The sequence below is a fragment of the Crocodylus porosus genome, unplaced genomic scaffold, assembly GCF_001723895.1.
Source record: "Crocodylus porosus isolate Cpor-Errol unplaced genomic scaffold, CroPor_comp1, whole genome shotgun sequence".
Classification (NCBI taxonomy): domain Eukaryota; kingdom Metazoa; phylum Chordata; order Crocodylia; family Crocodylidae; genus Crocodylus; species Crocodylus porosus.
In genome coordinates this window covers 14580908-14606336 of record NW_017728907.1, presented here as the reverse complement: position 1 = coordinate 14606336, position 25429 = coordinate 14580908, and the positions used below count along the sequence as shown (strand labels likewise).

At 44.3% G+C, this 25429-nt stretch overlaps 3 protein-coding genes across 9 annotated transcripts in view; 2 read left to right on the top strand and 1 right to left on the bottom strand.

Annotated features, from left to right (window-relative positions):
* Positions 1–5503: 5503 nt before the first annotated feature.
* LOC109306952 (14 kDa phosphohistidine phosphatase-like) lies at positions 5504–8792 on the top strand (the record flags this gene model as incomplete). Its single annotated transcript, XM_019530578.1, has 3 exons — positions 5504–5771; positions 7794–7918; positions 8613–8792. Coding segments are annotated over 3 exons (486 nt in total), but the record flags the coding sequence as incomplete, so codon positions are not given.
* Positions 8793–17415: 8623 nt separating this feature from the next.
* Positions 17416–20623, bottom strand: METTL18 (methyltransferase like 18). 2 transcript variants are annotated; one of them, XM_019530828.1, is made up of 2 exons: positions 20542–20623; positions 17416–19566 (listed from the first exon to the last, which is right to left on the bottom strand). In XM_019530828.1, the coding sequence occupies exon 2, from the start codon at positions 19313–19315 to the stop codon at positions 18197–18199; it is 1119 nt and encodes a 372-aa protein (XP_019386373.1). In that variant the 5' UTR covers positions 19316–19566; positions 20542–20623; the 3' UTR covers positions 17416–18196. The 2 variants fall into 2 exon arrangements, with proteins under 2 accessions (XP_019386373.1, XP_019386374.1); XM_019530829.1 differs by lacking the exon at positions 20542–20623 and adding an exon at positions 20005–20121.
* A 143-nt stretch (positions 20624–20766) lies between these two features.
* CUNH1orf112 (chromosome unknown C1orf112 homolog) overlaps positions 20767–25429 on the top strand; it is a 40217-nt gene continuing 35554 nt past the window's right edge. For 3 of the 6 annotated variants that reach the window (XR_002100173.1, XR_002100172.1, XM_019530824.1), the window contains exons 1-3: positions 20768–20900; positions 22855–22894; positions 25059–25147. Coding sequence is in view for 1 of the 6 variants with exons in the window: in XM_019530824.1 (XP_019386369.1) it covers positions 20796–20900; positions 22855–22894; positions 25059–25147 (234 nt within the window). In the remaining 5 variants the exon portion in view is untranslated. Of the gene's footprint in view, positions 20901–22159; positions 22899–25058; positions 25148–25429 lie in introns of those variants that run through there. The other 3 variants (XR_002100176.1, XR_002100175.1, XR_002100174.1) reach the window with 3 other exon arrangements.

Genomic DNA, 25429 nt, shown 5'->3' with positions numbered 1-25429 from the left:
TCTCATTATGTTTTCTACCCGTATGAAAAAGTCAAGGTTTATTTCAGATGGAAGGAAGAATCTCAGAGTTAGCCAACTAGTGAAAGGATGATATCACAAAAGCTGAACAAGTGAAAGCTGAGCAACTGAAAGGGAGTGGGATTTTCAGTCAGATTGTTTAAAACTCCTTATTCTATGTTTGCTTTTGATGTAAGCACAACAGAATGATTTTAGCATAATTTAATCTAAAGTCTCATGATATCGGGTGTTCTTTTTCTACCTTCAGCACTAGGAATCAACTGATTACATGAAATTCTTAGCTTACATAAAGGAAAGGAAATGTCTAGTCCTCATGGTTGTAGAGAAAACTTGAAAATATGATACCAATATGACCTAGTCTCAAGAACCAGAAAGCAAGGAAAAAGAAAGCAAAATATATTACTTGTAAGCCAATATTATTATTTTTTTTAGGCTGCACTCAAAATAATTGAAAATGGGTGGCTAGTTAACCCCAAGAGCTAACAAATCACAAGTTGAACCCCCAAAAGACTGGCACCCAAATCACAGCTTTTAAAAAAGAAACCACCTATTTCTAACAAAAGCCCCTAATTCCTGCTACTCTACTGTGAGTGGGACCAGGCAGCATTATAAAGCTGCAACCTGGTGCAGGTGCTTTGATCAGGGCCAGCTGCAAGGGAGTAAGCTGCCTGGAAAAAGATGGGTGTTACAGAGGTGCTAATAACTACTGGGAATGAGCTGTATGGCAACAGGCAGTCAAGAAAAGAAGTCTAGTAAAGTAGTAAGGCAGACTATGGGCCTTCAAGGAAGGAGCAGGAAAGTAAGCCTTCTGATTAGCAAAAGAGAAATCCCCGCACCCTGTTAAGTAGGAGGTGGCCTGATGGCCATAAGGGATGGAAGCAGGGATTTAAACAGGGCTCCGGGGCTTTAAAAAAGGGGGTTCTAGTTTAGGCTGCAAGGGCAGAAAGAGCTCAGGAGAAGTTTAACATGACAGCAAGTCTCCAGTAGAGAGAGATTTTCATATTTGCTTGTAACTGAGCTGTGAGGCATAGCAGCATCTGAAGGGGCAGAAAGAAGTTTACTGAGAGCATTGGGTAAAGGCACTACAGATAAACTCTGTGTGGGCTGTTGCAAGGCCCTGAAAGCTGCTTGGGGGCTGCTACAGGGCCCAGAGAGACTGTGAAGAGGGCTATGCCCTCCAATAGAGTAATAGAGATCACCCCATTTGGAAAAGAGGTTTCTAGACTGGCAGCCTGGTTGTTTAAAGGCAGTTCTCCAAATGTATCACTGGTAACATCAAGGCACAGGGTAAGTGAGGTAGGAGAGCATATTATGTGCCAGACAGAGGGTCAGTATTTCCAACTTGTGACTTTTGGCATTGTTCTTAAAGTGTATACTTCAGGAATGTGAAAAACTTCTCTTTCTTCTGTAAAGGTGCTGAAGGGTTTTCCCTGAGCTTGCAAGTTCAATCAGGGTGTTTGTGCTCTTGGGACAAAGCTCTGCAGCAGGCTGTGAGCACAGAATGCACAGCTGTAACTCCAGGGTGGGAAGCCTGGGGAAACTAGCTGGGGAGAGGGAACTGTGCTGAGAGGCTGTAACCAGGACACTTGCTTCTGAGAGGATGACTGGCAGAGGAACTGTTGCTGAGTGAGCTGCTACTGAGGGGTAGAGGAGCCACCAACTCCTGAGTATCCAGGATTGCCTGGTATCCTTTACTAAAGGAGCAGGGGTTGTGCAAACAGGTTCCCCTCCCCACTGTTACGATCCCTGGGTGCAGGGAGTCACTCAGAGGGAATTGGGGACAGGGGTTGCTAGAAGAGGCTCTCTGGGAGAGCTAGAGAAAGCAGCAGGGAATCGGGGCTGTGTGGGAGCTCCAGCAGAGAGCTCAATAAAGTACAGCTGAGAAGGGGTACTCCAGGTGCCAACCACAGGGGAGCTGCCTTGGGAAGTGTCTTGAGAATGGTGTAACTGATTGCAGGTGCCCAGGAAAGACTGGAAAAGGGGAGAAAGACTGGTCTCCGGAGCAGCCACAGCTGAAGTCCTGACAGGCACCCCCAGCTTCTGTCCAAATGACAGCATTGCCACCCCTCTTCTGAGGCAGAGCAAGCACTGGTCTTTGGGGCTCCACTGCAGCCACTCCACAGTGGGCTACTTTGCTGCAGACAGTTTTTTGTGGAGACCTGGCTGGTTTAAGTGTATATACCTGCTAGAAGTTGCCTGAGTGTTAAAGTTGATCACATAATTGCTTTACTTATCTCTGCTGGTATGGATTATTATCAAGCTCATTGAAAATATTTTGTTTTACAAATTTGACATCCCATAAATAACAATCTCTTGGTTATTATTGTAAATAGTTATTTAGTGTGTGGTCTAGTGCAGGGAGGACCATGGGAGAGCACCCTGAGTGGTGCTTCCAGCCTGTAGACGGAGTAGGAATAGACCTATCGGCACCCTAAGATCCCAAAAAATTTTGATGTGACTGTGGGTAGTGCTACTGCCAGGGTTACACTTCTATATATAGAAAAAAAAGCTAAGGTTTTTTTGTTTGTTTTTTGTTAGTTTGTTTTTTCACATTCTGAAAGCATAGGCTTTAAGAACAACACTAAAAATCATGAGTTGTAAACACTGGAGGGAAACAGGCCAGGGCAGGATGCCAAGGGACTACAGACTGCCCAAGACTCCTCGGTCCTTACTACACTACTACCTGTTGTTGTTTGGCCTCTCTTCTGATCTTATTTAACTGCTACATGTTTATCCCTGTTGTGTTTATGATGGGTGGTGTTGCCCAGGCTCCCAAACTTATTGATATAGCTCCTTGCTACAGGAGCTTTTACTCCCATGTATACCAGGAACCAATTCTGCCCACACATTTGTCCAGCTCTCTTCCAGCCTCACCTCTGCTGTACTCAGAGCTTTTGGGGTTCTCCAACCACCATCACCGAAGGGTTTGGAGGCAGGGGTTGCAGCAGGGTCCTCTTCTCACATCCAGAGAGGGAACAGTTCCAAATAGTCGTTGTCCTCCCATATGCCTTCTCATACTGGTGGGAAGAACAGAAGAGCCATCCTCAATGGTGTTGGGAGGAAGCAGAACTGCTCTAAGCTGCTGAGGTGGGTTTTTTTTTTTTTTTGGTTGGTTGGTGGTTCTCTGCTCCTTTCCCACTCTCCTCCTCTGAGGATAGTGTTATCTCTTGGGCAGAGAGAAAGCTCTACCCGACTCCCACAGCAGTCCTTCCAGGGAAGAGCAAGCAACCAGAGGCAGTGGAGAAAGCATCCAACTGAAGAGGGCTAGGCCCTGGGGAAGTAGAAGAAATGTACAAAAGAGCTTGAACTTGAAAGCTTCAGGATCTAGCTAAACTGGGGGAAAACTCTTTTTAATTCTGAAATACGAGTATCCACACAGGGAGTTAATCGGAAAGTATCAATCTCTTTTTTTTTTTTCTTCTCTTTAAACACAAGTTAATTTTTTTTACGCAAGCCATTCAAGTTCTTAATAGACACCCCTGAAACTTCCCCAGTGCCCCTAACTGCCAAACTAGGGAAGGCAAGAATTGATGTTTCTTAATTTTTCCTAAGTAAAAATGGAAAAAAAGGGAAAAATTACAAAGCCAAACCCTATCGTAAGTAGGGTTGTCAACTGTTTGAATCTATTCTGGGAGGTTTCTGAAACTTCAGTGTGCCCACGTGCTTGCATATATCAGTTACAGATTATGCTGCATAGCCTTTTCGTCAGGAAGGAAAATGCATATTGCTATTACATTTTTAAACCCACTGGACAACTGTATAAATTGGATTCAACATTTTAATATTTATTTTTATGAATGCCCTATCATTTATCTCTTGGGTAACTCTCAACAGTCCCCTGGAGACTCCAGAGCAAGCCTGGAGGGTTGGCAACCTTAAGTAAGAGGGTGCACAAACTCACCCTTCTTTCTTTACAGGTCACCTCTTAGTCTCCCTGTTAATTTGAACCCAACTTTCTGAACAACAACAAAAAAATCCTAGATGAAAAATAACTAAAACGAAATATTGCTAAAAAAATTACCATGTGAATTTTCAAAAATATTTTCTCTGGTGGTATAATTCTTTCATCATTTTTCTGCCACTCTTACCTTGTTTGAACAGAAAATCCTTTAAAAACAAAACAAAAAAAGGTCCATTTCATACCCTGTGAAACAGAAGCAAATGTAAAAATTTCAGAATGTCTGCTCCAAGTAGGTACTGCAAGTTCTCAGTTTTATCAGAACTGGGGTATTTCTTTCCCCACCCCCCCCCATAAAGATTCAGGTGTAGTCAAGTCATTAGTAGAGAATCTTAGCTTTATTTTTATTTAGTTTCTAGCTCTCATGGTTACAGAGAGAAAGTTGGAAAAATTACTCTGACAGTCCCAGCAACCAAAGGCAAATAAATACAGTGTAATCTATTTAGATGTATAATTTGCTTAACTCAATAACTGAATCCCAGTCCACATCTGATGCCTATTGTTTACACAATAACAAACACTGGTTTTCTGTACATGGCAGTGGTTCCCCAAGGTTGTGCCACACACAGCACAGTGGTGTGCCAGGACCACAGAGGAAGCATGCCACAAAAAATGGACTGGATTGGGCCCCAGCTGGATCAGGCCCACAGACTGGTGGGTGAAGCATGCCACTGATTTTAATCCAGAAAAACAGTGTGCTTCAAGGTTTGCCAACTCTGAAGCTATTGCAGGAGGTTCTGCCCCCCCCCCCCATATGAGTAATGTTATGAATTGTACTGTTCAACCCCTTCACAGTATCAGCTTCCCGGATTGCTTTCAGTAGTTACCGGGAGATCGAGCCGGGAGGCTGCCGGCCCACCCGGGAGAGTGGGCAACTATGTGCTTCGGGTATCAAAAGTTTGGGAAGGGCTGGTACATGGGCTGCTTGGCGTTTCTGCTGCTTCCGTGTGGCGTTTTCCAGCCCGCCTGCTCTGTAACTGAACTGTACTCCAGTGAAGTGCCTGTTAGCTCCAGTGCAAACTTTTGCAACGGGCTGTTTAACACAATCTGCGAAGGGTCGTCAAAAAGGCTGCTTGCTGTTCAGGGACCCTGAGAATGAAGGCAGCTTATACCACACCTGGTTGGCAAGGCCCCCCAAATGCCCAGCGCGGTCCGGGTCCCCAGCAGCCCCCGAACGGGCCGGTCCTGGGCGTGTTCGCGGCCTGAGCGTGAGGGGAGCGGCCCGCGTGGGGCGGATACCACAGCGCTGCCAGACCAAGAGACGTCCAGTTCCCGCCCTCAGGAAGCGCTCGGCTCACCGCCACCGCCGGCAACTGGGCAGGGGCACCCTCGCCCTAACACGAGGGACACAAGTGACAGGGGCCCCACCCAATCAAACCGCGGACTGAAACTAGCCCCGCCCCCAAGCAGCGCCAGCCAGCAACGACCACCCCGGTCCCGCCCCCTACTGGCTGCTGCCAATCAGCAAGGCCGGGCCTCCTGACGAGCGCGTCACAACGGCTGTGACAAGCCCACTCCTGATTGGCGTTCGACTGCAGCCACCGCCCGGAGCATGACAGTCACGAGCGACGCAGCCCCGCCCCCCCGAAGCTGCTCCAGAGCTATCAGGCTGCCCCCCGACCCGCACTCGGGTGCCTGCGCAGTTTGGCCGCCATGGCGGGGCAGCTGGAGGCGGTGCGCGAGGTGGAGATCGACGCGGACGGCACGTTCAAGTACATCCTGGTGCGGGTGCAGCGAGCTGGGGGCGCCGAGCACCGAGACGTCGTCAGGGGCAACAAAGCGGCCGAGTTCCACAGTGAGTCCTCCACGAGAGGGCACACCCCTAGGGGTGGGGCCAAGCCGGCCCTTGCAGTAGCCTTGACTGCAGCCTCCAGCCGCGCTTAGCTGGAGCGCTGGAGACTGACCCTGGGCAGTGGGTGCCCCCCTTGCTGTGGCAGGACAGGCTCCCCACAGGGGCCCTGTGCCTGGGAGTGTCAAGATTTTGTCACAAAAAAGTGTTGCTGCGATGGGGTCTACCTTGGCTGTTACCCCCCAGGAAAGATTTGTGAACGTGAAAGAAAACGGGTCTGTGTTCAGCAGTCCTCACAAAGGCAGACAAAATGCCAGGGATTTGCGATGGGCTCTACCCTGGCTGTTGCCCCCCAGGAAAGATTTGTGAACGTGAAAGAAAACGGGTCTGTGTTCAGCAGCCCTCACAAAGGCAAACAGAATGCCAGGGATTAGGAAGAAGGGAATGGTAAAACCGAATGTCTCATCGTGCCCCTTTACAAGTCCATGGGGCAGCAATGCCTCCAATCTCGTGCCCAGTTCTGGTCCCTGCACCTCAAAAAAGGAGAGGGGAGATCTAGAGACCATCCAGAGAAAGGCAGCAGGGGTGATGAGCGGTGTGGATGGGCTTTTGCATGAGGAGAGATTCAAGGGGCTGGGCCCATTCAGCTTAGAAAACAGATCCTTGAGGGGGATGTGATGAGGGTTTATATAATAATAATTGGTGAAGAGAGAGTAGATGGGGCTTTCTTATTCACTCTCTCAATACAAGTACTTGGGGTCACAAAATGAAACTAGCAGGTAATGAGTTTAAAAGTAACAAAACAAATTTCTTTGTTACCCAGTGTGTAATTAAAGTGTGGACCTCTTTGTTGGCAGATGCTGTGGAAGTTGACAATTTAGCCAGATTCAGAAAGGGATTGGACAAATGGGCATCATTGAACATGGGAGTGAGGGCTCTGGCCTCTGAATTGGAGCGTCTTAGACCTTAAATGCTGGAGCCTGCAAGGAAGAGAGGAACAGCAGGGAGGATAAAACTCTGGTTATACCCACTTCACTCTCCCTTGCAGCATCCATTCTGTGCCCCTGTGTGACACAGGAGATGGGGCAAGAGGGACCAATGGTCTGACCCAGTAAATGGCAGTTCTTACGTTTTAATTCTTATGCCAACAGCCCTGTGGAGTTTGGGACCCATGAGAGCTGAATTAGGGGTAAGACCCAAACTAGTTTTCAGTTTGTCAGGATAAGTGCACACTCAGATACTGTAAAGATATGACATGCACTGCTTCAACAGGAACTAATAACGTTCAGTTTAAAAGGTTCTTTGACCTTTCTTTTAGAAGCCTGGTTGCTATGAAGATAATTTAAATTAAGACTGTCTTTAGGATACTTTGTTAGGGCATTTTTACATATGCTCCAGGAGGCATGGGGAGGCACTTTAATTAGTGAGCCACGCTAAATAAAAGCTCCCAATCGTCATGTCTATCAGTGTCCCCACACTGGAAAAGGTGGCGGGGTGATTTGAAATAAAGCTCATTTGACGAGCTTAAGTTCAAAGTGCCTTGCTGCCATTTTGCTGTGCAAGGATGCTGACTCACATGACACTGGAGTCTTCTGGATCATGTTAATTTCTGTGCTTCGGCAGACTCAGCTCTGACGCACTGGAAATCCAGTGCATTGGAGCCAGCTCCCTGCCTGTGTATAGGAGCCTTTAGACTTTGTCTGTCCTGGATTTTGTGCTAGGCTTTGCTTGGAGTCGCACTGTGCCCACATAAAAAGCGACTCTTACTAGTATTGCTCAACATAGCTTCCAGACCCCTTAGACTTCAGCTAGGGGTTTTACAGTTTGACCAGCCTCTGATTTAATGAAACCAACAAGCTTAAGTATAACCATTCTGGTGCCCCCAGATCTATCGATAACAAAATCTTTTTCTTACAAGCCTTAGATAGGAGATTAGAAAGAATGAGTAACTTAGAAAAAAAGGACTTATAAATCTTTTTGATATTGAAATGCAAGTTCTAGCTAATGGCTTTCAATATCTTTTTCCAGATCACATATTTGAAAAATTAAATCCTGAAATGGAAAAACTGGGCTTTGAATGCAAGTGCCTGGGAGGAGGAAAAATTGACCATAATAGCAAAGATAAGAAACTGCGGGTGTTTGGTCTCTCTACAGTAAGTCCTGAGTTTGTTTCTTTGAACAAGTTACAGTTTGTTTTTATGTAAAATAATTTGTAGTAGTAAACTATCACAGTCCTAATTATTACAACTAGAATTTTTTGTTGTTTAAAAAGTTAGATTGAAATTAATATCATGCTTTTTTTTTTTCTATCAGTTGTGTTTTTGTGTTAACATAAAGTTCAGGTTTCAGTTAACTGTGCTGTTTTAAGTTCACTGGAGTTAATGCTCCTGTTGTTATCTGAGAGTCGGTTATGTTTCATTTAAACCCTAACTCTGATTTTCTTCTTTTTTCCTGCCCTCTACCTATCAGAAATGTTAGTGACCTATTTATAAGTTACTGATACCTGCCTTCAACCTTAACTCTAGTTAATAAGGTTTATCTTCATTAAAGAATCCTGTCTATGTTCTAAGTCTGCAAAAACTGAGAAAAAGGTTGATTTCTTTTAAATAAAATAGTTTATAGAAAATGGCTTTATTCTTTTATGGCATGTGAGTCTAAAGATTCTGTGTAATCCTGTTCTTTCTAAAAGGCAGACTAAAGACTGACTACAAAACTTTCATTTACTTCAATGCGAGTAGAATACATTTAGCTTTGAGGCCACAAAACTGGATATTTAGAATGATAACTCGATGACTTGGCATCTTATTCATTTGCACCCTTTTAAACTTTTTCCCCTCTTTCCTGCAGGGATATGGTAAAGCAGATCATTCAGTGACTGTAGAAATACTGAAAAGGGTATACAAAGACTATGAAATTACTTGGTCAGATGACAAGAAATGAATTCAACTACTGTGTAATATAGCATCTTAAATTGTGTTCAAATAAATCAGTGTGACTTTTAGTTGAATAAAAAGATCCATAGTGATGTTTTGTTTCCATGTGTGTGCTCTCCATACATGTTGAATAGCTTGACCCTGCTTCAGTGTAAGACTGTCCAGGCTAAACAGGTACTGTATTCACTTGAATCTAAGACCCTGAATTTGAGATGAACGCCCAATAATGAGATTCTATACATGGAAAATATGTTATAATGCAGGGGGGCAGGCAGTGTGTGTGGCGGGAAGCAGCTGGTATTGGGAGGTGAAGCAGTTTGTCCCATTTCCCCCCAGCTCTGCAGGTTTGGACTTTCCCTTCCTCCTCTCCTCCCTCCCCATAAGTCTCTACTTTCCTCTTGTCCCTTACTCCTGCTGGAAGGCATCAACACCGTTCTAGTGTGAGGCACAACCCAGCCCCTGTAGCAGCTATGTGGGCTGTGCACCACTGCTACAAGGCTACTCAGTGCTTCAGGCTGCAGCCTGGATGGAGCCTGCTGATGCATAGAAGGATAAGGGAGGCAGGAAGGGGGAAATAGGGGCAGGTAGAGGAGCAGAGACTGCATGGAGTGGAGATGGGAAGGAGAGACTGGAGGGCAGAGATGGGGTTGGGGGCAGGGGGCAGGCAGCAGCTGTGGCTATGGTTCAGACCCTGGGTATGGGTTGGAGCCTGAATCATGGCAGCTGCTGCACCTCCCCACTCTTATACTTGATTCTAAGATGAAGGCCCCTTTCTCTCATGTTAAAATCATGTAAATATGGTATTATCAAATGAGCATACATATCTGGTAGGGCTGTTCGAGGCTTCAGACAGAGCTTCAGATCTGGAGAAGCTTTGGATGCTTCGGGGTCTGAAGCAGCACATCCAGGTTGAAGTGCTGCCTCGTTCGGCTTCCTGAAACAGTTCAGAGCCACCTTGGAGATCCAGCCATAGGGTATAATGGGGAAACAATCAAATATCTATAGTTGTGCTTTTTTTTATCCGATTTGGATGAAATTTTCAGGAGTGGTAGACTCTGCAGAGAGAATGAACCTGCCCAGTTTCAAGAAGATTGGTGCAGGGGTTTGGGGACAACAGCACCCCAAATTCTTAAAAGCAAAACTGTCATGTCTGTGTTACAACACGGGGTGAAAACTGCAGGGGTGGTAGCTTTTACTGAGGTGACAAAGCCTGCCAAGTGTCAAGAAGATCAGTGTAGGGGCTTGGGGGGAACTGCCCCTCAAGCTGTGGACAAGCAAAATTCGTGCCATGGGTGCTGTGGGACCGACTCTGTCTATCTTGGGGTGGGGAGGGGAAGCTGCTGTTACCAGTTACCAATCAATCATGATTCACTCAGGGACCAGGGACTCGGGGACCAGCTCAATACACAGGACCTAGCTACTATATAATGACTCCAGGAGCATCAATTAGCACCTACAAAACCAGGCTAAGGAGAGGAAAGAATCAATACAGACAATCAACTGCCTCAGGACAGAGACAGTCTTGGCACCAGTTTTGCCTGTCAGCAGCTAGGAGTGCAGGGCCCCAAAACCTCCCTGCACTGACCTCCTCCACAGCTGGCAGGCATCACAGCAGGGGCCACCATCCCTGGAGCTGTCACCCCGCTGCGCCTTAGCACATACAGTGTTACCTATGGCATGGGTTTTGCTTGTCCGCAGCTTGAGGGGCAGTTCCCCCCAAACCCCTGCACTAATCTCCTTGAAACTTGGCAGACTTTGTGGCCTCAGAGCTACCAGCCCTGCAGTTTTGACCCCCCTGTGGTGTGACACACAGTGATGACATGAGTTTGGCTTTCAAGAATTTGGGGTACGGTTCCCCCCAAACCTCTGTACTGATATTCTTGACACTTGGCAAGAAACAACAAAGTTATAGATATTTCATTGATTCCCCATTATACCCTATAGCTGGATCTCCAAGCTTAATCCGGCGGAAGCTTCAGAGCTGCTTTGGCCAGATTAAGACGGAAACCCGGTCCAGAGCTCTGGATTGGATCATGGCCATCCAAAGCAGCCGGATCGGCTCGCTGCCAACTCGCACAGGCCTAATATTTGGAGCATACATATCTTAACTTCGGCTGCATCTGAATTGTGTGGTGCAGGGGTTTTCAACCAGAGGACCCCACCTCCCCTGCTAGTGTGGCTGCAGGGTACTCCTGCCTTCTTGACCAGCTGCCAGGGTTACAATGACCCAAAAAAGTTAAAATCCCATGATTTAATGCATCTTCCTGATGTTCTAGCATTGAGGCCATCCTTAATTCATTAAATGCAATACTTTCTTTTTATTGTTCTTCCTTGCTACTTGTGACAGGACCAAGCCCCAGAGGTGGATGTGATGCCCCCCTGGTAGCCAAATGGCTTCTGTCTAGCCCTGCCTCTAAGCTACCTTCCCTTTGTCCTCACCTGCCATGCCTTGGTATTCTTAATAGATTTGGAAAGGGAGGCTGCCCAAGGGTCTTCAAGTGAGCCTTGGCCTGTCTTCTGGCCAGCAGATCCTTTTCGTATCCCACTGATCCAAATCTGTCCTTATGCTAGATGGGCTCTTCTGGTCTGTACATGCCTCCAGGACACCAGATACTTTATAGGCTGCTTACAGCCTCTAACCTACCCTACAACTGTACCCATGCCTCACAGGTATTACCACTCACTCAGAGGGTGCTCAGACTTCAATTTCTGCTCCAATCCATTTAGGCCTCCTTGCCTTTTCCCAGTCTCTGCCCTCCTTGTGCTCAGGCTTCTGCACCTCCATCAGTCTCTGTCCCTCCCAGACTATGGGTATGGACCTACTGAAATACTGAAAGAAGTGGACTGTGTGGCATCAACTTTTCCCTGTGTACTCCCTCCCCACCCATCTCCCAAGTGTCCCTGTTGTTGACTGGCCACGAGGCAAAAATGGTGCCATGTTTAAAACCACCATTGTGCAGCCCGATTCTGCCATTAATTCAGTAGGTCCCTAGCTGTGGGCCCCTGGCCTAGTTTTTGCCTCTCAGGCTATGGTTCTGCCCCACGTGAGCTGTGGGCTCCCTGGAGGCCCTGCTTATTTTCACTGCACTTGAGCTGTGGGCTCTAGTTTCTCTCTCCTCTAGCCTTGCTCTCCTTGGCAGGAACCTCTCCTGTGTTTTGGGCCCCAGCCCCTGGCAGGGTTCCTCAAAACAGTTGTGTGCCGCTCCGGCAGCACTGGGATGTCCAGCCTCCCCTTACTTATCCCAAACCCAATCCACACAAACTGTAAGCTGCCACACAAACTGTAAGCCTATCTCTCCAAGCCTTTCATTCCTTGCTGGTGGTCTTCATGGCATATAGTCGCTGAGGTATGGTTTCTTGAGTGCAAAGCTCCTTCCCCAGATAGCTTGCAGTCCTTAGAGCAAGTTGCCCTAATCAATCACTCCTATAGAGGCCTTTCAGAACAAAACTCTTTTGTTGACCACCTGCAGAACCAGACTGGCCCCTAGCTCAAGTCCTAGGCTTTTATAATCCCTAAACCCTGCCTCTGCAGGTTATGTGACTCTCCCCCTTGCTATAGGGATTGCTCATCATGCCCAGCCATCTAGTTTACAAGGGAGTTTACAGTTACCTGGCTAAGTTACCCATCTAAGCTCTGCTCTATTGTCTTATTGCAGCACAGCTACTGCTACACTAGCTGTGCCTAGTCTTTGGTAGGCTCTCTCAGAGGTCAAGAGAGGCCCAGGCCACTTCCATTTTTTAAGGCTCCCGGTATATTAAAAAAAATTAATTCATAGTGCACTACTGGCAGTGTGGTCCAGTAATGGGACATGAGTTTAAAGTTGTATGATGAATGTCGTCTTCTTTCAATCCTGTCAGTGTATCTCTGTGTCTGTATGTATAACCTCGTTTGGAAGTGTCAAAAGTCTAAATTTTGAATGAATGAGATGCGTGGGCCAAATGGCCCCCCCTTTGAAAGGCCCTGGTCTTTGGCATCTTATTGCCTGCCTTCTTGCAGCCAGTTCACTCTGAGCAAGGTTCACGTGCCTGGCTGCAGGTGTTCCCCTTCTTAATGTGTAGCTCTCTACCATGCACCCTGGCTGCCTGGTCCTTTGCAGCTGACCTTTGCTCTGCTGCCTGGCCTCTATCTGCTGCAAATTTTTCCCTTGAAGTAACAGAAGTGTTAGTCTCCCTGTTATACTACCACATTGAATACTCCACTGCCTTTCAACACAATACCTTCTTTTTTTATATATCCCTCTTAGAAACTTTTGTTTCCTACAAACGGTAGGTCAATAATATAAATATATGTAAATCCTGATTATTATCTCTGCTAAGCTTCATGACACAGTCTATATCTGCTAAGCTTATTCAGTGATATGAGCTTTCTTAAAGATACATTTCCCATGGGGTATTTCTTGAGCAAACAATGCAAAATATATATAAAAAGGTTGTTTTAGTCCATTTTCCATTAGATACTTCCATCACAGAAACCTACTATACCTACCATCAGCAGTGAGGCCAGAGAATGTAATGCCAGTTATCCTCCTAAGATGGTCTTACCACTCCCCATCCTTGCTTTATCTTTGCCAGCTTCGTACCCTACTGAACCCTTAATCAGTAATGGCTGATGATATGGATTACAGCTTTGATTTCTTTTTTATTAACAGAATTTTGACTTAGGAATATTTTTCCATGCTATTACATCTAGTAACCAAGAACAGCAAAGGAGTCAGAATAATTTCTAAACAGAACATTTTCCGTAAGGGAAAAGGTGTAGTTGAGATTTTACACTTTTTCCTAGTTTTCAATAGCATGACATCTGTAAAAGTTGACATTCTAACTGCCTTGCTGGTCTCTGTGCAAGAAACAGGAGTATTTTATGACCTTATTTCCTGTAACTAGCAAACACTCCCAAGAGAGCTTGTCTGATAAGGAAAACCCTGGTTCCTTTAACAAAAAACAAATCTATCTTCCAAATTCACTCCCCTGAGAGACAGCAGCAGGATTTAATGTTTCTCTCTACACTTCCAACTTACTGGAAAACCACCAGACCGGATTTCTTGTTATAAAGAAGTCGATCTTCCAAAACTTGAGAGTGGAGGAGTACATTCTGGGAAAACGCAGAGATGAGAGCTATGGTTGCCTGATTTCCAGCTTCATTTTTCACATGCAAGAAATTCTACATGGCTCTTTAGCACCATGATGTCATACCAAGGAGACTTGGAGACAAGCTTCATTAGTTTGCCATTAGTTTGTCATGATCATGTCTCACGTGTAATGCCCAGTCCACTGTAAGAAGTGGGTAGTGAAGAGGCCATTTTTTTCCGATTTTTGAAAAGTTGCTCCTGAGCTGGCTTCAAGGGTTGCAATGATTTGACATGCAGGGGAGAAGGAAATGTTCCTAGCCTGGAAGGGAAGAATGATGGCCATCTTCAAATGTCAACAGACTTACCAGAGGAGACACCTGAGGCCCAAATCCTACTTCTATTGACTCAAATAGGGATAGGATCAGGGAGAACAAAACCTAAGCAAAATTACATGGAAACATAGATGCTCAAGAATATATATACTTTTTTGCTAGTTTCATCTCAGACAAATGGATTTTAGACAAAGTACACACTTTTAGACAAAGTACACATCTCTAGGCTAGGATTTGGAAATGGTAACTTAATTATACTAACAATATTTCCTGTTTTTGTATTTTGCTATGGGGGTGTTAAATCTCTGTAAGACCTTCAAAAGTTTGATAGGCATAAAAAACCCAAGGATGTTTTAAGGTTACAGCTAAGAATAAAGTGAAGAATCTGAGTAAATGAAAATCTATGCAGAACATCAGGGGGAAAAATAAGCGAATTCTAATAGTGGAAACTCTCAAAAGGAAATGGTAGAAGCTGCATTGCTTTACCAATGCCAACTAACATTTTAGAGAATAGAGCAATTAGTTAATAGTCTCTGCTAACAGTTGCTAAATACTACATGTGAAAGAGAGAGGAAAAGATTGAGGGCTAAACTTTATTAAATTTCCTGAGAAATGCCTTTTGTTGAAAAGTATGGAAGATTATTCAGACTCTTTCCACTCTGGAAAAACAGTCTCTTTGTAGAACGTTATACGCAATTTTTAATGACACTCAATTTCTTCCTCTCCCCCACTCTGTCTCACTGCCCAACCTCAAAAAGAATAGACTTTACCGATATAATGGTAAACCATCCCCCTTCTCCTGTATTTTGGTCAGTAGTTTAAATGTTGTCATTTATAGGCTGTTCAATTGCTATTAGGCTCTATAATTAATATTATTTGAAAGGAAGTAGGAGAAATTAAAAGTACCTGGTTCCATATTGTTGTAACTTTAGCATAAGCCTACCTTTTGATATTAGAAGTCTAAAGTACTATTTATTTGATAAAAACTTATTTAAAAAAAACAGATATAGCCAAATCAGTCTATTATCTTTTTCTTTGCTAGTTGGTCTTATGGGGAATGTTTTTGTGACTGTCTCAATTCACAGGATCACTATAAAAAATATAACAAGCTCTTCCGAAAATTTTTATTTTGTAAGTTAGACCAAGAGGATTTCCTGTCCCTTATCTTAAGTGACAGTCAAAATTGCAACATCACAGATCCTGTACCCAACATTCATGGGTTTGAATTATATTGTTCAAATAAATTCTTTATTAATTGGTGTCTTAGCTTGGAAAAGTTTATTGCATTGTGGAGATACCTATCACTCTAACCATACCATTTTTTTCTCTCTCAATATTCTAAGTTTACTCAACATCTCTTCATCCAGGCTGTTTAATTTAATGACAGGAATTTCTTAATCCATCACTGCAGTACAAATACACTAGGGCTAGACATGTTGCTATTTCAGTGCATAGTAATGTTATATTAGTTAGGACAAAATGCAAAGATCTGAAATGCCTCTGAAACTTTTTGGTAGGTACCATGGAAGACTGGTGCCTCCTGAGACTGGGGGGGGGGGGCAATTTCTGGGCAGCAGCGTTGGTAGTGACCACCTGAAAAGCCAGCAGTGGCATTGGCAGTGAAAGGGAGGGGTGGCAATTGGTGACTGCCCACAGAAGCCGGCAGTGGCGGCAGCAGCAGGAGAGGGGGTGGCAGCCAATTCAGGGGGAGCATATACCCCCACCCCCATCCTATGAGTCACTTATGGTGGGTAGAGTAAGTTTGAAAAATTTCTGTCTAAAATCTAATTTTCCTTACAAGGGAGAGTTCCTGCCACAGCACATTGACCCCTAACTTAACTTTGGGGTGAAACTGCAGTATTGACACAGAAACAGCATCTCCAGTAGACAGGCTTTACTTAGAGATCCATTTTATTTTCCAACACTTAATTTATGCGAGATTGAATGACCAACTGAAGGAATATGGCAGCAAATTCTAATCTAGCTACTGCAGAAATTTGCAATTACAGTGTATACTATAATAATAGTGTCTAACCTAACCATACAAAACCTCCCCCCTTAGTGTTGAAGACAAATCTTTGTATGTGAAAGGCCTTCCCAAGCTAAGCATCTGGTTGGAGGTATTAGACCTATAATATCTGCTTGGCACCTGAGAAGGCATGGGTTTGAATGTCTCCTTCCTCATACAACTACTGTATTGAAATAATTTGTTAACGAACAGTGCATTACTGTAGCTGAGACCTTTTTGTATGAGTTGAGTCTCTAGTCTCACTAATAAAGAGCTTCCCTTCTGGTCCAAAATTGTTCATGCTCACATAGAATCATAGAAAATGAGGGTTGGAAGGGACCTCAGGTCATCTAGTCCAAACCCCTGCTCAAAGCAGGACCAGCCCCAACTAGATCATCCCTTTGTCTATCTGAGTCTTAAAAACCTCCAAGGATGGAGTCCACAACCTCTCTGGTTAACCCTGCCAGTGTTTTACTACCCTCTTAGTGAGAAAATTCTGCCTAATATTTGGTCTAAACTTCCTTTGCCACAACTTGAGACCTCTGCTCCTTGTTCTGTCATCTGTCACCACTGAGAACAGACTAGCTCCATCCTTTTTCAAACCCCTCCTTAAAAGTACTTGAAGGCTGCTATTAAATCCCTTCTGTCTTCTCTTCTCTAGACTAAGCCCAGTTCCCTCAGCCTCTCATGAGTCATGTCCCACAGCCCCTTTACCACTTTCATTGTCCTCTGCTGCACTCCCTCCAATTTGTCTACATCCTTTCTGTAGTGGGGGGCTCAAAGCTGAAGAGTACTCCAGGTGTGGCCTCACCAGTGCTGAATAGAGGGGAATAATTACTTCCCTTGCCCTGCTGGCAGCACTCCTACCAATGCAGTAGAAGATGTCATTAGTCTTCTTGGTAACAAGGGCACATTTCTGCCTCATATACAGTTTATTGTCCACTATAACCCCCAGGTCCTTTTCTGCAGAGCTGCTGTCCAGCCAGTCAGCCCCCAGGCTGTACTGGTACATGGGATTGTTCTGTCTTACATGTAGGACTTCGCACTTGCCCTGTTGAAACTTGTGAGATTTCTTTTGGCCCAATCTTCCAATTTGTCTGGCCTGTAAGAATGTTGTGGAAAACCGTATCAGAAGTCTTGCTAAAATAAAGGTATACCACATCCAGTGGCTTCCCCAAGTCATCATGTTTATTGTCAGGGTGACACTACCAATTTCTTGTATAGAATATTTCCCCACTTTATTATTTTACTTGAAATTAAAATGAATCTAAGTTGTTTTTCCTATACATAGACTATCTGACATGGTAGTTTATCTGCACCAAGATTTTATGATAGCTCAATATATTTATTTTTTCTCTCATATTAAGGGCTGACCTCAATGAAATTCTGGTCCTATTAACATTGGTGGTAAAACTCCCATTAACTTCAATATAGAAAGCATGTCACCCAATGATTATTGCTGATTTAGCTCTCCAGGATTCCAGTCTTGCAAACCCATTTATATACATACAGAGCAACAAAAATGAAATATTTGCAAGATTAGTTTTTAATATAATGCAAGTAATAAATGGCATATCCCTCTGGTGGTAAAACAGAAAATTGCACATTAAAAGTCACTGCATTACATACCAACTCTTAAGTCAAAGACATGGTCCCAGGACCCCAACTAAAATACTTAATTGGAACCACTGTTGCATTTTTTGCCTCTTTTCAATCCAGTATTTGCATATTATATTAAATGCTAGTGGTATTTTGGATGCATTTCTCTCAGATCCACTAATATAAAACACCCCAGGAATGACTATATTTAGTAGCAGATTAATCAAAATGGCCATGAGAAGTTTGTATAGCTGCTTCCTCTGCTCTATCTGTTCTGTGAAAAAGTATGACAGATTCTCAGGTGTATAATTTTGGCACCTTTTGTCAGTACTTGATTCAATACATACAACTGTCTAATCAAAATTTATTCATTTTATTCTCCAGAAGCAAAGTATCCCAGCATATAAGCCACTTCAAAACAATTCAACCAAGATAAAGAAGGCATGTACTAGAAATGGTATTTAACCAAATCAGTGGGTACACAAATGTATCAACTAGAATTCTTAAAGGCCACTTCAATAATAAACCGCTTCAGTCCTTCATCAATAATTTTAACCGTTTTAGTCCTAAACACATTCCTCTCTTCGATGAATTTTTCAAAGAGATGGACTCCACCTCCAACCCCAAAATAATGTGCTTTGCTAGCCAGATACACACAGCCATTTTTAGACAGTAGCTTAGAAAGGGTATCGTGCAAAGCACTATAGTAATCAGGGTTGTAAATAGTTTCTGATGTGAGAATGATATCATAGTTTGAAATAAGTTTCCTGTCACTTGATAAGAGTCGACTGAACTCAGACCATTCCCCAGAAAAAAATTTGCATTTTGAGAGCAGACCAGGTGAACAATCTGCTTTCTTGAGCCTTTTTGAAGTAGGTTCACCAGCTTCTCTGTTATCATCATCACTGCCAGCAGCACAGTTAGCCACGACATTAGGCAAGGTTATTTCATCAATTACAGTGCCATTGTAGTCCTGAAAATGAACTTTTTCTGCTTTTCCCTTTAAGGCCACTATTCCCAACAGTCCAGCCCCACAACCAAGATCCAAAACTGTCTTGTTGACAAACTGTATCTCAGCTGTTGACAAATAATCTATGAGGTCAAAAGTGCATTCCCAGATTTTCATTCCTCCCTCATAGACACCTGGGAGGAGATCAGAGTGAGAAGAAATACTTTTAGACACTATGTCTTCTCCATGGGAGCCATCTGAAAGAGTCATTTCCACTACAGAAATGTTTACATGATATAGCCCTGACAAGGCTTCCACAACTTTATTTTCTAACACTTTGTCAACATCGTCAGGAATATTATGCTCCCTGGCAACTTTATAGGACTGTTTCTTTGGTAGCGTCTCATTCTGGTTTTCATCTTCAGTTGGCTTTGGGCAGCAGCTTGCTACAAGAGCCGCAGTTTCTGGTGCTACCTTATATACATGTAGAGATTCCTGTAATGCGGCAGGTTCTTCTGATGACACTTCCTTGCTTTCTGTAGATCCTTTTTGGTTTTTCAAAGCATCCTGTGCAGAGCCCAGGAGTAAGTCTGTATCACTAAGAATCTCTAGTTTGTTTTCTACATTTTCCGTGATAGAAAAGTTAAATTGAAATGCCATTTTTATATAGTCCAAGGAAAATAAAAAGACCACCTAGAAGTTAGTTACAAAAAATAGATGTACTTGTCCAGTGAAGACATTGGTGTAAATGCAATGTTTCTTGTAATGTGTTGATCAAAACTTGTTCTGGGACTGTCCTAATGTAACTGAAGGCTACTGGCACTTAGTTATCACTAGGAGATCTTCTACATGCACAATCCCATTTGCGCTGTAACTTCATCAGTTGAATTCTCTCTATATAAGAAGAGGATCTGTCAAAAATAGAATATCATGTTGTTAAACAAGATACTATGCCTGATCCGAGTCAGAGAGGCTGAGAAGCAGCCAAAGGATAACATAACTTGTAATCATCTCTTATCACCTTGTAACATCCCCTTCACCTAGATATTACCACCTTTTTCAGAGGACAAAACTAGATAAGAATAAGGAATGTGTGTGTGGCAAGAGCGCAAGTCTTTTAAATTGTTTAATCTTTACCTTTAGTCACAGCTTTCCTTCCACGGAAGTACGTAGACAAATTTAAGTATAAATCACTTGTCTATGAAAAACTAAGGTCTCAGATTTGGCCGTCTAACAAGAAAATATCAGATTTTTCACATTTCAAATCATCTATGTAGATTAAAATATTGTTTGTGCTGTTTGTCTGTAGCATTTCATGGCATTTCATTTGCTCTGACTTGGACAACTACCATTTTAGGGTGTCTCATCTGTGTTTTCTTGGTGACTGTGACTCTCATTTGGAACCTGGAGGTTGATTGGTTGTGTCCTTGCCTTAATAATGCCACCATCGGTCTGGCATGGAATCAAAAAACAAGACTTAAAATGAGAGTAAACGTGTTAATTTCTAATACTGCTAAAGCCTAGATCCAACCAAACCAAACCATGTCTAGCTCATCACAGCTGCCGGCAGTTGAACTCCTGCTGTAAATCCCTAGCTCCACGCTTCATTTTACACTTGCTTACACTCTCACAGGGTTCAAGTGGCTTTTTCTGTATCAGAAACACTACAGCCCTGTGAGTGGCAGTAAGCCCAATGCCACATCATTAACCACATCACACAGCACGTGCATTCGCACTGAGCACATCACCACACGCGTGCACGTGCGGCCCCGCACACGATGTGCACGCACGCTCACGAAGCACATTAAGCACACATGTCCACGCACATTAAACCCAGCCTACCGTGCACACGCACGTTAATTAAACCCGGCCCACCACGGACATACATATTAAGCAAGCACGGCCCACGACGCCCATATGAATTGCTCGCATATTCAGCAGGGCCCGCGATGCGCACATTCATCAAGCGCAGCGCACATGTGGGTCACAGGCCGTGCAGGATCCACCGCTCCTGCCGCTCGGCCCGGCAGCGGTTGAAGCAGACCAGGCCCGAGCTCCCCCTGCTCCCGCCCTCCAGCCCGCCCCGCCCCCTCCGCGCTGGCGCAGCCGCGGGGGCTGCCGGGATAGCGGCGGGAAGACCATGGCCATGTCGCAGACGGAGCGCGAGCAGTTGCTGCGGGAGCTGGGCGGCTGGGGCCGCGAGCTGTGCCGCCGCGAGCTGCCGGCCGCGTTGCCCCGCCTGCTCATATCCTGCCGCCGCTCAGCTGAGGAGGGAGCGGGGCCGGGAGTCGCCGCCGTGGGCTGAAGGGGACGGGGATGGGGATGGGGACGGGGATGGGGAAGAGATAGAGATAGGCCAGTACCCAGAGAGGTGGGTGGGTGCCTGTCCAGTATCCAGAAGTGGCGGGGGGTAACCTGTACCTTGGCAGAGACCAGTACCCAGAAGTATGGTGGGGGGTAAACGAGGTTCTTTGGGTAGACATGTCCTTTATTAGACCAACTAAGTAGTTGGAAAAATTGTTCTTTGAAAGCTTTTGAGCACAAACACCCTTCAGGCATAGACGGAGTCTGTGCGTGTGTGTGTCCATGTCCTGTAGCGTGGCAAGGACTAGTACCCAGTAGTGTGTGTGCAGATGAGTTGGGATTCAGAAGCATCTGGGCGCTGGTCTGTTTCATGCCTAGAGCTCCGCAGTAATTCGGGGACTCCACGCAGGTTGCGAGAACTCAGATCTTCGGTAGAAGAGCCCTGTGCTCTGTGCCGTTCGCAGCTGTGGCGCTGCGTGTGCTCAGGGCCATAGCAAGAGGCAAGGATTTCTTGGGGTGAGATCTTTTATTGGGCTAACTGTATAATTGGGATAAAATGAGATGAGTTTTCCATTGTAAACCCCCCCCCCCCCTTCAGGTCTCTGATTATAGGAAGCTGTGCACAGCATAGGGGAGGGGCTGCAAGAAATCCCCAGGTGTAGCAGGTACACCATTAGGAAAATAAACTAAGCTGAATACTGGGAGATCAGGGCCTATCAAAAGCGGGGATGAGGAGGGTCAATCTCACCTTCCTCCTGTGGAAAGAATTCAGGAGTTGGATAAATTATATTGGGCCATGTGAAATTTTCTCTGCACATGGAGCCTCCTCACTCATCCCCACTACAACTTGTGCTTCAGCCTGTGGGAACCTGCAGGTCATTACAGTCTCTGCTGAGATACAGATCAGGGGAGGACAGCAGGGAATTGGGGATGTGCTGTTTACCAGAGCAGCCCAGGGATTAACCAGGAATAATGGGTGCAAACTAGTGGAGAGTAGGTTAGACATTAGGAGGACATTTTTTACGATAAGGGTGGCCAGAGTCTGGAATGGGCTTTCAAGAGAGGTGGTGCTGTCACTTAACTTGGAGGTCTTCAAGAGGAGGCTTGATAGTCACCTGGCTGGGGTCATCTGACCTCAGTCCTCTTTCCTGCCAGGGACAGGGGATCAGACATAATCCATTGGTCCCTTCTTACTCTATGAATAGTCACTCCTTTTGTGTGTGTGTTGGTAGTCAGAAATATGTGGGTACTTATGAGGTTGGTGTCTCTGCAGCCCTGGTTCTGATGACTGTCCCCAAATAGTGTTTGAGAGACGAGAATAAGCACCCAAACAGGAAAAGTGCACTGCAAAAGAAAGATCCTTGTTTTGGCACTGAGTTTATGAAGTAGAAAATGTGATTTACAGTAAACAAGTGCACTGGCCGTCTGATGATCTAGGTGCCAGATAGTAAGCAACCGCTTTAGTCTGAATATGGCAGGAAGCAGGCATTCAGCATTCTAAGATAAATTTTACTCTGTGTACGCATGTGTGTACGGTTCATCTAGCAGTTAAAGTAACATTGGACAATTCCTTGGTCTGCATCCATGTATAAGTCATTACGTAGATCCCAAACTCCAAAGTGCCTAAGTGGTTACATATCTAACTATAAGAGTGATGCCACTGATTCTGGACATGCCTTGAAATATTTGCAGGTTGGGTGTAATAATAAATTCTAGGATTAGATTGAACATTAATTTGTATTTGAGGCAAGGATTTCTTAGGGTGACATCTCTTACTGAACCAACTGTGTAGTTGGGATAAAGTTAGACAAGCTTGTGAGCACAAGACATTCTTTCTCAGGTTTCTGATCCGTATTTCAGAACATGTTTGAGTTCACTTTCTTTAACGCTTTTACTCTGTATATCAAAGTTCTGATGACTGGACGGAGCATATTCGTAAGTAAGAGTTATGATGACTTCATTTAGAACTGTAGTGCTTGATCCCTATATGGCATTTTGTATTACAGTTATTGTATTATAGCTTCTGCATTAGAAATACTAGTTCTTTAGTATGTGTCTTTCTTGGTTTCTTAAGACGGCCTTCAACAGTTACAATGCTGAATGAGTTTCCCAAAAATTAAATGGCTAGATGAGTGTGTTTGAATATGTGTAAGGTTTTGTTTTTCCATTCTACTATTGCTGATTGTTAGCTATTGGTTTTACAGAAAAATTTTCTTCAACTGCTGTCTCATTTGTACAATGATCTCATACTATTGTTTTCTTTAAAAATGAATAGGCTACGATTACTCATGAGGTATTTTGTATACATTGATAATTTCTGCTTATAGGTTGTCAAGTGTAATTTCCTTTAACTGAGAGGTTACACAGAGCTGAGAGCAAAGCTTGGTGTATCATAAGGTCATTTTTAGGGCCTGTTAGTGTTTCAAGTCATTAATTCAGTCTCCTATCCTGAGGATAGCACTGTACTCCACTAACAGATCCTCCTTTAGAAGGAAAAACTTCCTCTCATTCAAAGGCCTCTGCAGTTTTGCATTGCTATTATGGCGGGGTTGGAATTTTCACAAGGAAACAGGTTTGAAGTTTTTAATGGAAATTGGCTTTAACTGTATTATAAGTCTGTGAAATCTGGACACTAGCCCTGGGCGAGTCACTTGCTTGCCATGATGTTTTTAGTAGTTTTACTGGTATTCATAGTGAAGAGGCTGAGCTTGTGCCAACCTGGATGATGGATGTGCGGTGATGTGATATGGTTTAAGTCTTCAGTGTTTCCTCTTACACTGGGGGTGAGCAAAACGGCAGATCCAGCTGGTAGCCAGACTCCATTTCCCAGTAGCCTCTGCCTTGTGTGGCTCCTCACTGGTCTCTGTGGAGACCTCAGGAGTGTGGGTTTCTGACAGTGTGGCGCTGTAGAACTGGAGCTGTGCCCTGGCCCCATACTCCTGGGGTTTCTATGAAGACCAGCCAGAGCCATGTCAGGAGTTGCTCGAGGGCCAGTCAGGATCTTGAGGTGGTGACAACATGGGCCCCGGGCCATGGCAGAGCCATGATCTGCTACTTGCACACCCCCTGCTCACCTGCAGAACCTGGACTTGTTGCAGGGGTGTGCAGGCAGCAGATTGTGGCTGTCACTGCCTCAAGATCCTTGCGTCTCCACAGCCTGCCCACTTGTCCCACTCCTGGTCACAACCCCATCCCAGCCGTGCACTCTGTCCACAAGGATCCCGTCTCCAGTCGTGGCTACAGGGTAGATGGGCCGGGGTGCCTGGGCAGCAGGGCTGGGTCTGGCAGCAGCAGCCAGAAGGAGCTGCCACTGCAAGGGCTGTTGGGAAGTGGAGTCAGCTTATGGGCTGGCCTTTGCCCACCCCTGTCTTAGACAATGGTTCTGTATACAGCTACATACATGCTTAACCTTAGAACCGTCAGTGATCTGTGATAAAACTACTTAGTAAGTAAGTTAAGTACATAAGCCCTTGTATACGTGTTGGAGTCTTTATTACTGGTATCTAGATTTATTAAAGAATATGCAGCTTAGAGTTCTTCAGTTTCACTGTCTACTTTCTAATATAATTGTTTTTCTTTACCTCTTTAATTGGTGAAACTGATGTCGACCAGTTAATTTCAAGGCTTTAGCAGCTTTAACTGACTAGGTCCTTTTAGGCTTCTGATAAACAAGGTAAGGAGCCTTAATGATGAGGTATGAAAAGCTTATGGCAGGCAATTTGTACATACTGGGCATGTCTACATGTGCATTAATGTGCTGTAATTACAGCACATTAAATTAGTAACTGTAATAACAGGTACTAACTTAATGTGCTGTAATTGGCACTACTGCATAGTAGTGCCAGCACACATCTTTTAGGTGACACTAATGTGCAATAGACTAATTCTAGTGCGTTAGCATGGCTTGTGCCGTGATGTGCTTAGTCTACTGCACTTCTAGTGTCTCATGTAGATGCACCCACTGAGTATGAATGTATAGATTTCAGTTTTCCCTTTAAACATTTCTGCTTTTTTTGTGATGGGTAGATAACAATTTTGGTGTGTTTGATCATTTTGTGGTATTCTTTTGTAATAGTTTGTCAATATTTTTGTTTTACAGGGGTGTTAAGGATCCTGACTGACATGTTTCTACCTCATATTGACCTTTCAGAATTAGAGCAAACATTTTTCTCCAAAGTATTACCAAAGGTATGATGTCTTCTGTAGTGTAAGAAGTTTAACATTTAATACTGTGCTAAAAACTTGATTGGAAACTAGTTGAAGTCTCCCTTTAACAGCTGTAGGAGTTTGCATCATAGAATGTTCTTCTTGAGATCAAATGCATTTGACACATTTCCTTCTTTGTTCTAGAAAATGTGAATAATTTTTTGTTGTGGGACCTACAGTGGTAAGAATTTTGCCCTTAGTTTCTTGAGAAGATTGAGCTCTTGGTATTTATCTTGTGGTATGTGTTCAGTAGCATTATTAATG